Consider the following 12,130-nt stretch of genomic DNA (forward strand, 5'->3'; position numbering starts at 1 on the left):
TTGTGCACATGTAAACAGCAGTAATAAGCTATTGCTGCCTCAATAATACAAGAATAGCTAACTGCTATTGATGAGAGCTATAGAATTTTTTTCTATCTAAATTTGAATAGAATTCTGCCCTAAAGTGACTACTGCGTAAGATGATGGGTTTTTTTTTTCAAAAAAAAAGTTATTATTCTCTGATTTTATTTCATATTTTTATTAATGTTTTTAATCTGGACTGTGAGCTTTTTGGTAAATTGGACAAAGAAGGACAAAATAAATAAAAGAAAAATAGATAAAAAAAAGAGAAATGCTCTTAAATTGGAAGGAAAGAGGACTTTTTTAAAAAAGCAAATATAATTAGCTATTATATGGAAGACATATGACAGTTTGCTAATGAACAATGTAGCAATACGAATCAGTATGGAAATAAGTAAGCAAGTTTTCTGGACAATGTTAAGGTAAGAGACATAACTAACAGTAGTCATTAGTGCTGTGCTAGATAGTCTTAGGGTTAAATTTTTAGTACAAAATTACTGCATCGGGGGTGCAAAAATGCTTGGGACAAACCCATTCTTGTGCATTTTTGTACTTGCTCAGAACCTGTTTTCCTGACATACACACTTCCGTGCCATTCTTGTTAGACTACATCACTGCACGATCCAACTGGCAATTTCTTTGATTGTTCTCACTTAAGTGGGCAGCTTGGTGGTGATGAGCACTGTGCGTGATAGGAAAATGCATCGCCACTGCCAGTGTCATCTGAGGGCATAGGATTATTCAGAGCCTGGTTCTGAGGTTCTCTGGCCTCACAGCTGTCACTTTGAAGGCATTGCTGCCCATGCTGGTGCCGCACAAAGAACAGCACTGGACGCCTCTCCGAGGACAGAACTGGGCCTCAGAGAAGGGGGAGAAGGGGATGGGGTGTGAAGACTGGGGCCAATGCTTCACACTGATTTCTGTTGACACCCCAGTCTAGATGGATGAATGCACAGTGCTGCACCTTGTTCCATGCATTGCATGCACATAAGACTCTGTGTTTGGAGGCTTACATGTCTCTGCAGCAGAAGGCATTGAGTTAAGCCCAGGGCCATCTTAACGTATGGACCTGATGGGCATTTGCCCATGGGCCCCATACTAATCTGTGTATGTTAACCCTTGGAAAATTGGAAAACTTCCAAAATTAACAGTAGCTGTAGTTGTCATCGGGGCCCCAGTACACTGCTTTGCCCAGGGCCCATAATGCTGTTAAGGCGGCCCTGGTTAAGCCCCTGGTTGACTGGACTGATGCCACTGTCCTGCCAAGTTACACTGTGGACTTCATTGCTCACCAGTGTGGCATGACAAGAGCTTCACTTTCATGTAGATGTAATTGTGGATAGTTACACAAGAACTCTTGGAACAGAAGGTGGGTGGTACTGTGCACATTCAAGTCCTCATTCTGTGGAAAAGAATCCAGCTCAGATGGACAGCATCTGCATCCGGGGTGCATCTCTTTGTGGGTCATCTGTCCCCCCCCCCCCCACATTTATTCCCAGGGCTGGTCCTGCTATGCAGCAAGGTCAAGTGATGTTGCTCCAGCAGCACTGTGGGGACAGCTAGATGAGGACAGGAGTCTATATGATGCAGGAAGAAATAGTGTCAGAGCCAGGCCAAGAAATTCTGCAAAGAGATGTGAAAAATTTGAAAGGCAGGGCAGGCTCTTACAGGAGAAAAAAGGTTTGAAAACCCCATTTTGGCTCCACATCCCTATGAATCTGGTACGTGCCTTGGCTACAATGTTATTTGGACATAGCTTCTCATCGTGGCTTTACTGCCACCTGGTGCTGCTCTTGTTAATAATGAAGAATTAGAAGCTCTCATCAGTTGCACACTTTTTCCCCTGCTATATTAAGTTTGGTGGAAAATATAGTGTAAAATGCCTGCCTTGATTGTGAAGGCCTGCCCCCACACCCTGAATTATGGCATTAGGTCACAAAAAAACAAAACAAAACCATGGGAGTCTCTCCATAAACCCATAGAAATGGATAAATCAGTTTAGAAACCCAAAGGATGGGATCATAAAATCATAGGACTGGAAGAGGGCAGAAAGATTCATCCTGGAAATCTTGACCGTAGTATGTCACAAGGGAGAATTCAAATAGCAAACTAGGTTCAGCATACAAAATGCTGCAAGATATTTAGCTGAAGTTGATTTAACTAAGTGAGAAGAACCAAATGCTACAAGGAAAAGCACTGTACCATATCCAGGATCAGTTCTGGGCACACCAGTTTGGAAAGGATGAAGACAAATCTAGTAGCTTTAGGCAGAATCAGCAGAAGGAATATCAAGTAAAAATGTCAAAATCCCAAGAAGACCAACTGAGAAAGTTTAGTCTAGAAAAAATAATTAAATCAATGGTAATATGCTGGTAGATTGTCCCCGCAATTATTTCACAGAAGCGCTGCTGTCTTCCTACTCACTCACTGTGAATAAAACAGTTTTTAACTATAGAGGTCAGTTTAATTTGAACATTAGCTAGACTGTCTCAAGGCCATTTTCCATCTGTCCTTGAGCTTGAGAGTTCTCATTGCTTTACAGATAGGATGAGTAGTTCTTGGTGATCCTTTGGATATAGACTGTTGAATGTCCTTCCTTGTTCAAGAAATTGAACTAGGTCATCATTAGCCAAACCAATATACTCCAGATGTTTTTCACAATTCCTACAATCCCTGTCCATTGACTATGATTGGTTACAACTTATGGGAGTTTTAGTCTAGAACATCTGGAGGGCAAGGTGTTGCCTGTAGCTGTGTTGTCTACAGCTAGAACACCTATCTAGGTGTTCAGTGGGTCCAGTCCACCCTATGACATTGTGTTTAGCCTATGTAAAACAGAAATATGATGCTAAGAATAGATATTTATGCATATCCATTGAAGTATTGCACAATGCATTTGTGTAGTGGGTTATTAAAAGTACATATGTCTATACTTCAGGTCATCCATTCGACATAACAGTGTTTGAAGATCACATTTGGATCTCTGATTGGACAAGGCCTTCGATACTGAGAGTGGACAAGAAGACTGGCCTGAACAGGGTGCGCCTTGGAGGCAGCATGCTGAGGCCCTCCTCGCTGGTGGTTGTTCATCCTTTAGCAAAACCAGGTATATTCTGGGGCTCCATTCTGCAGTCATGTACCATCTGGTTAGGTGCCTGCTAAGTAGTTCCACTGAACATGTCAGAAGCAGAATCATTGACCAAGCAGTATTTGGTGAGTGCGGTAAATAACTGCAACCCAAAGACTGGCCAAGTCATCACTGGAACAGACTTCTGTATTCTGAATTTTATGACTGTTCAAAGTGGTCCAAATATTTATGATTTAAGAAATCCAACTCCCTACAGCCGTTATTCGTTCTTCTTGTACAAGAACAGACAAGACAACTGCACATTTGCTTTGTGTTTTAAATTGGGAGCTGGATATTGTGCTGTGATTTTTGTGTATTGCTAGTTGACTATATGACTAGACTTTATGGGAATTTTGAGGTGTAGAGTGTCCTGCTCTGTTGTACTTATTTTTTCAGGACTTACACTCACATCCAAGAAGGATGTGCCAACAAACACCACATTCACATGCTACCAGCATCCGCCAAGTAAGAGTGAATCTGGAAGCAGCAGTGGAGATGGTCTACAGAAGGAGACACTGACTGCTGAAATGGTGCTATCTAGTAAAGACCACAGTTTCCTCTTTTTCAATGGCAGGGGTGGCTGATGTGTCTAGTGCTGGGCAAAGTGGTTCCACATAGCTTGTCTGCTGCAAATGCAAGTGGCTGATGTGATAATATGTCAGTATTTTTCTTGAATCCATGCCTTTTGTAAGGTCAGAGTGTTTATTGCAGCCTTATTCAACCAGATGCCCTCCAGATGTGTTGGACTTCTCAGCCAGCATGGCCATTGAGCATACTGTCTGGAGATGCAGGAAGTTGCGGTTCAACACTTCCAGAAGGCGTCTGGTTGGGAAAGGCTGTACTACTGCCTTTTCTCAGAATTAGAAATACCTAGTGCTCAAGTTAGACTAAGCTTTTCATGGATTTTTGTCATACTCACATAAGTGGGCATTCTAAGCCACTATGCATGTAAGCCATGGTAGGTTGGTTGTTCCATGAACAACCCACAGTACACCCAACAGATGATTGTGCTCATCATGGGGGTTTCCCCTCCTTCCCCTCCAGTCAGATCTGCTACATATCACAGTGCTTTTTGTGGCAGAACCTGTCTTGGCTATGCCATGCTCCAATCACTACCTTGGTTTGTTTACTGCCATCTTTGCTGCTGTTAGGAGAATTGTGGTTGTATTATTTTCTGTGGCTCCTGAAAATTGCACATTGATTAATTGATGTTTGGTCTTTCACAGGTACGCACTTACAGCTATCCTTTATGTGTAGTTTTAATCTGGTCAATTCCCTTGTCTGTTTCAACTGTCAAAGGAAGACAAGATTGAACTGCATATAGGTTAATCTGTGCACAGTTGCCAGCTGTCATTGCTTAGCTGTTGCTTGAAAGGTCCATGGAGGAAAACTGGGGCAAGGAGCTGCACCAAAAGAGCATAGTGGAAATATCATCTGGCAATGTAGTCTTCTCAATTTTAATTGCAGAACTGAGTTCAAATAAGCGGAGGGGGAGTTGATATCACCTCTTTTTGGAGCAGTTGTCAACTTGGGAAAGCATTGAAAGGGTGATAAGACTTGGTTCAACATTTTAAATTGAGAAGAATACAGGGGGTGATAAATTTTTCCACTCTTTTGGTGCACACTCTTTCTGTACTTTTTTACCATTTTATTGACAACTAGGCACTTGGTTGCTTCCAGCAATGCACAAATTGGCTTGCATGCAACTTCACCTTGCTTCAGATAGCCATACTTGCAAACCTATGCGCCACAGAAGGAACAACACATTTAAAAGTGGAATTTACAGGAGCTGAAAAAAGATGTTACCTCAGCTATGCTTTTTTGAGGTTCAAAGAAAGAAAGGAAAAGGAAGAGCAATGAGGCTTCCAAGCGCCATTTATTGACTGGACAGGTAGCCACTGGTGAGATTGCAAGAGCGTGCAGCAGGGAGGTTTGCTACTGTTGTTAAATGGCTCCATAGCTGCCAGGCTCAGATGAAATGGCAACCAATTGTGGGTTACACTACCCCTAGAGCAAGCCTTGGGCTCTTGGGTTGTCTTGTTTGTGAAAAAATAAGCCAGCGTGGAGAAACTGTATTGGGTGTGGATGACAGGACAACCCACCATGGCTGATTACACTGGAAGGGTTGTCATGTCATGAAAACCTGATGACTAATTTCAAACTTTGCTCATTAGACTATCATAGCCCTATTTGCAACATGGCGCATTACACAATTTTAACTCCCAACAGAAAAAGAAGTACAGCATTATTTCTAAAAAGACAAAATAGCCATGCATTTGAGAACGTGACTGGATATAGCAACAAAGTGGAAGAAGCAGTCTAGTGGCTGGGCATGTGCTTTGCATAAAGAATGTCACATGTTTAATCCATGCGATCTTTTGCAAGAGCGGAAGATGACTGAGCCTGAGTTCTTGGCAAGCTGCTGCAAGTTAATGTAGATAATGCTGAGCTAGTTGGACCCATGTTCTGACTCAGCATAAGGCAGCTTATGGTTAAAGTGGATGGTTAAACACAGCCACTAGTTGGGATGATGTCTAATGTCACTGCATTTTGCAAAACTGGCTCTAATTGGTTCGTCCAAAAGAATTAACTCTTCTGATCACTTTGGAGAAGCTGAATGATTTCTTTCTGATTTTGTGCCACAGGCAAGGATGATTGCATATGGTTGGGCTGTGATGTCCATGCGCAGTGCATTTTGAATCAAGATGGTGCTACCTGTCAATGCCAGATAGGGTTCATCAGGGAAAACCAATTGTGCTATGGTAATTATTTATGCACCAGCCAACATTATACAATAATACTAATTCTGGACCATATTATCTGAGTACATAAATTGTCAGTCATATGTAATACATTTTTGGGTGAACAATGCTCTGTAGTGCATAATGCATGGAAAGCAGGAGTGTTGCACAGCCTGAACAAACTTTCGAGATCACAAGAGCTTCTAACTAGGCAATAAGCTACAAGAATTAGATCACTGGGGAAAAAACTGACTAGATGTTGTTGTCAGGATGACTACATTTGGGGTTGATAATGGAGGAGAGGCTGCAGACTATGACCATGCTGACATCTATTGATTTTTATGCAGCCAACCTGCTTTTTATTGCATCTTGCCTGAGAAAAAAATAAAGGTATCATATGATATGAATTTTGAAATCTATTTTTCTATTCAGCTCTGACACAGTTTCCTTTCTGCATTTGTTACAATGCTGCTTCTCTTGCAGATATCGATGAGTGTAGTTTTAACATGGATGGATGCAATCGCACTGTTTCTAGGTGTCTCAATACTGAAGGCAGCTACTTCTGTGAGTTCCAAGTGGGATTTACTGAGGATGGACTCCAATGCTCTGGTAAGCTAGCAAGTTGGAGCTGTTCAGCCTTGCTTCTAACAGCATGCATTTTGGGATGATTCATCCATGCCGTGCAGTGGAATTTTTAAGGCAAGCTATGACAGGCAAAAATCTTACAGGAACTATTTCCTCTCAAGGAGAGAGAGGGGAGGGGGGGAGGCAGGGAGAAAATGATACAGCTTTACCTGTTAAATTTTGAAATTGTTTGAATCGACATTATTTCAACCCTGTTGGCCCTTCCTATAATGTGTGCAGCAGCATTAGTTCATCAATACGCAAAGCCTCTAGTTGTTAGCAGATGTTTTCTTCTTTTGTTTGACAACTCTAACATGAAGGAGGGGATGGGAGTGGTGAGATGGATGACCCATTGAGATTTATTGGAAATCATTACCATGCGTGTAAACTAATGCAAGTATTGAGTCAATCATAGTACTCATCAAATAATTTTATGTTAGTTTCATAGCCGTGAGATTCAGACAGCTAACATTTACAATCCAAGTACATCTAAAGCTGTGCTCATGATCAGATTCACTGTTCCGCAAAGCTGGAACTGAGGTTTGATGTTAAATCTACAGTACGCTGCTTATGGGTATTATTCCCCCAGCATGGCAATAAGTAAGGAGACCAGCATTTTTAGCAGTTTGTTTGATAACAAACAACTGTGGTGTCATTATGTTTGTGCTTTATCAAAATGTCTGGGACACACTTTGACTGGAAAAGAACCATACCAACTCCTTCCCCACGGCTGGGAAGTTGGCACAATCTTGGGAGCAATGGAAGGATTCTGAGGTCAGGAAGACCGGGGCCATGAGGATATAGGATATTTTGATGGTGGGTTAGCCTCCATACATTCTTCTCTGAAGCACATCAGCTAGAAGCCTGCAAACAACTGCCTAGCAAAAATGCAGCGGCAGAAGAACGGGGAGGCAAAGATGTTCTGCTGCTCCTCTCATTCTCTCCTGGATGTTTGTAAACCTGCAGTTCAGTAGCATAAAACATCAAGGGCACAATCCATAGTACGGTGCCCTGAAAAAGTTAATAGCTGCTGTGGTGGCAGGTAGGTAAATTGGACTGGAAAAAAGAAATCCCTTCCCCCATGTTTTTCTGGTTAAAATGGCACCTCAAGCTGGTTCTTCTTGGTGTGAGAAAACATGTAACTTCCATACATGATGTGAAAGATCCATTTTCAAGATATTTCAGAAGTAATTGAAAAAATGAAAGTAGGGCTCTTACACTTGCTTTGCTGTGACATCAACTACCTTTGGCTCTTCATCAATAACCATGCAGCAGCAGCCATTTTATCAGGGCATTTGAACTATTTCTGCCATAACTGCTCATTATAAGGCCTGTAATTTGAAGAACGCATACCTGAGTTGCTTTATCCTCTGTTCTTCATCCCAGGAACTGATTCTGTTTGTTTGTTGATGATAATTATGCTGATTATCTAAGAGATGCTTTGGGGATCTTTTTGGCAAAAAGGAATAGTGCAAAATGCTTCAAATAAATCATAACTACTTATATTTGAAGCGATTCTCTACCTGTACACCTTGTAACTACAAGCAACAAGCTAAGTTAAGGAAGCATCAGAGAAACGAAGACTTCCTTCAGAATTTGGAAGTCTTACCCAAATGAGAATACAGGGATTACAAACCTGTACAAAGGAGATTCAGCCAAACAGTGAGAGATACAAAAAAGCATTTTGAGATGTTATTGCTAACAAAATCAAGGCCAACAAGAAAGAATTATTTAAATATATGAGGAGCAGAAAATCAGCAAGGGAGGTAGTTGAACTCTTGGATGACAAGAGAATTAATGGAGCACCAAAGGAAGTTTAGGAAATTTTGGAGAAGCTGTAGGACAGATACTTGTGTTCTAATGGATACTTTCAGTAAGTGCAGCTGAGAAAGATACAGAAAAGAGCAGTTAAAACAATTAAGGGCCGAAGTAACTTTCCTATGGGTAAAAGTTGCAACATCTGGGAATCTTTAGCTTAGGAAAGAAGTAGTAAGGGGAAACATGACAAAATTATGCTTGTTATGATGGAAGTGAGACATTTTTCTCCCCATCTTGGAGAGGCCATTCTGTAAAGCTGATTGGTGGGAGCTTCAGAGTAATAGAAATACTACTTCCCACAGGGAATAGTTAAGCTGTGGAATTCGCTGCCACAGGATGGACCAAGGGCTGTCACTCTGGACAGCTTTAAAAGGCTTGATGTGGAAGCTGTGACTCCTGATGGCTCTGTGCTGCTTCTGGTATCAGAGCCAATATGCCTATATGCACATATTCACGAGAACATGGGCAAGAGGACACTTTTGTACTTGTGCCTGTCTTGTGGGCTTCCAGTGAGCAGCTGGTTGGCCACTGTGTGAGCAGAATGCTGCTCTATACTCTCTCCAGCAGTGGCTGTTATTCCTTAAAGGAGGGGAACCAGTGTTACACATCTCCCACATCATGCCTAATTTGGCGTTAGGACTGTTGGAAAACATTCTATGACATTATCATTGCACTAGCAGAGATTCTGCTACATAAACCTAATGGTATATTGTACTAAAACTCACCACTTTGTCAAAACCAGCTTTTGATAAAGCCTTGTGGAATACTGTGTTTCAGAATCTGCCACATCTCCCACCTCTCCAACCAGAGATAAGTCCACTTTATCAGAACAAGATAGTCTGACTAACTGCCCATCATCATACTGCCTTCATGGGGGAGTTTGTGTTTATTTTTCAGTTCTACAAACTTTTGCATGCAAGTAAGTACATGCAAGTAAGTGAGATATAATATTTTGTTTAGGACCTAGTGAAATAATACATAGGTCAAAAAGAGTCCAACATCCTCACATATATTGTCTCCACTTCCATATTTTCAGCATTGAGCAGGAAGATCTCAAGGGGTGATCCTATGTACTTTCAGTTAAACACATTTAAATCTATCTTCAAGCTTTCCTGGTCAATGGCTTTGTTCACACATGATGACATTCCAGAATGTGGGCTGAGTATGGACCAAGTATAGATAGTTATTGAATCATGGGTTATTGAAATATGGGTTATCATTATGTGCCTATAACTACAGTGTTGGGTTTGCACATAACAACAACAACCCATAATTCAATAGGAACCCACAATTCCATGACAGCCTGTACTCAGTTCATATGCCAGGTTGTCATTATGTACAAATCAGGTCAACTGGGACCACCAATTTAATAGAGCTGGCAAAGGATGTTCATGCCCTCATTTTCCTCAAGCTTTATGCCCACACACATTTCTAGAATGCCTGTACTCATATATGCATGAGTTCTTATTTCCTGAAAGTACAAATTCCTTTTTGATACTTCTCAAAGCTACTTCATATTTTCTATACCACACACTGGGCATACCACAGTCATTTGTGCTGAATTTGTTCTTACGGCTGGCCCAGAGTGGCCTTCTTATCTGGCACCCTCTTATCTAGGTCCAAGAGGCAGAAAATTCCCATTTGCAATCAGCTTCAGGTCTCTGCTTAAGCAAGGGCCAGAACACACAACACTGGTGTTGCAATACAGATTGCCAGATTGAAGGTCAGTTGCTGCCCGATAGTCAAACTATGAATTACCAAATTGCTCAGGTACCTGAACAACAGGAATCTCCTAGAATCCATCTTAGAGCTGGAGGTGAGCCATTATCAAGACCGTCAGCAGAGAATTCTTCTGTAGTTTCCACCCAGGCAAATGGGTGAGGGACCAGAAAAGATATACTCCAGGGGAAAAGGAAATTGGGATGGCTTTCTCTTCCAGCACAGATGCCATGAGTGGAAGCAGGGAACCTTGAGGGAGGCATGTGAAGAAATTGAACCCAGGTTTCTTCAGTGCAGGGACCCAGGTGTAGTTTTACCCCAAACAAACATGATCACCAGGAGAACTATCCTAGAGACATAGTGTGCCTTCAAGGAACCAGGTAGCTGGGTTGCACAGGACTGTGCCAACTAGACTGTATTTTTCCCTGTATTTGCCCTTTGCTACCAATTGGCTGTTAAAACACTTTTTTGCTGTGATCTCATAATGGGACCAACCTTTTTCCTAACCTGCACTTTTTTCTGAATACTTAATAAATCTTTCATCCTGTTTTCACCAAAGCCAGATTGTGTGCTTTGGGGTGAAAGGGAGGCAGGCTCACAAGGGGGCATGCCATGTTTTGGGTTATGCTATGCTGTCTCAACAGCCTGGTTGCACACAACATGCTAAACTGTAGTTTAGCTGTGCATTCCTAAGGACGACAACCCTAGTCCAGTCATTCCCAAGGAACTAAGAGCACTTGAGAATTGAGAAGACTGGGTTTGTTTAACTTTGTTGGTGGCAGCTGGTACCTGTGGGCACTACTGTGCCAGAACTTGAACCCTCAGGTTTCTGGGATCTAGGTCACCAGAACTGTACATTAGTACTTAATTATGCATGTACCATTAGGACATCTTTCTCTTATGTATTCTTTTCAGCTGTTAAAGCCATTTTTGGTGTTCACCAGTCCATACTTTGTTCTAAGATGGTGCACCCTTCTGAGAATTAGGGTTGAGAAAAACACTTGCATTTTATTTACTTGCTTTTGCTCTTCTACATTAGGTGGCAGTGTTTCCTCATTCATCACCCAGGCTTGCACACTCTATTCCACTTCAAAATTAAAGGAAGATACTTGTTCGCTTCGCCCACTTTCCATACTTAGCATATAGCCACAATTGTATGAACTATGGGACACTATGAATGCATATGCTCACAATGCCAAGACAGTGGAATGATTCATGCATTATGTAATACTGTGGCCACTGGGCCCATAATGAGTGCAATGAGAAGCTAGTTCTCTCCCAAACAACCCTGAAAATGAGCTGAAAGCAGATTTCTAGAAAAGGACAGGTCAGTAGAGCTCCCTTCTGCAACTCCACGGATCTCCCTTATTTTGGAAATAAATATTTCAGCTCACTGCCCTTTGTTTCTGGAATTTCTCAATTCACATTGTACTACTGGTGGATACTGCTAGCCCATTCACAGCAAGGGGTGCTGTTCACAGATCCCAGTGCATAATCAGAGTTTAACTATCAGTACGTCTGTTTCTTGTCTTGTGATACAAACCACACTGCAAAGTTCAGTTCGTTTTCAGGGATGTTTGGTGGTAATGGTGAATGAAAATTAAGGTGAGTTCACAGAGGTCAATGACTGAATCCATTTTAGGCACACTGAACTGGACTACATTAGTAGACTTTTCTATTCCCTCCTCCCCATAGCACTCCTTTTAGCCCCATTAAAGACTACATAGCTGATTGGGGGACCCGACTGAATGTGACAGGCTGTGGTATGTGAGCGTGTTCCTTGATCATTGGGATGCATGCTTCTTCAATATAGTTCGAGCCAGTACAATTTGAATTGCCTATGTATTCATTGCACAACCGGAACTGATTTTAAAGGCTTTAGATCAACCTAATACAATCTTTCCAGAAAGCTTTCATTTGATGATATCAAAGCAAGATGATGATATTTGTGGTTGTCTTTATTGGCCCTGTGTTTGTTCCTTTGACAGCTGTGCAAAAGGCTACCTTGGAGAGCGCTGTCAGTTCAGTGACTTGGAGTGGTGGGATCAGCAACATGTGATGAAAATTAAGAAGCAGAACT

General features: G+C 41.7%; 1 protein-coding gene across 1 annotated transcript in view; it reads left to right on the forward strand.

Moving 5' to 3' along the window:
* Positions 1-12,130, forward strand: part of EGF (epidermal growth factor) — a 50,069-nt gene that overhangs the window by 30,397 nt on the left and 7,542 nt on the right. The window contains exons 16-21 of the mRNA XM_044428506.1: positions 2,960-3,127; positions 3,545-3,688; positions 5,794-5,910; positions 6,373-6,498; positions 9,109-9,250; positions 12,039-12,128. Coding sequence (XP_044284441.1) covers positions 2,960-3,127; positions 3,545-3,688; positions 5,794-5,910; positions 6,373-6,498; positions 9,109-9,250; positions 12,039-12,128 — 787 coding nt within the window. The remainder of the gene's footprint in view (positions 1-2,959; positions 3,128-3,544; positions 3,689-5,793; positions 5,911-6,372; positions 6,499-9,108; positions 9,251-12,038; positions 12,129-12,130) is intronic.

The sequence above is a fragment of the Varanus komodoensis genome, unplaced genomic scaffold, assembly GCF_004798865.1.
Source record: "Varanus komodoensis strain SLA01 unplaced genomic scaffold, ASM479886v1 scaffold2, whole genome shotgun sequence".
NCBI lineage: Eukaryota > Metazoa > Chordata > Lepidosauria > Squamata > Varanidae > Varanus > Varanus komodoensis.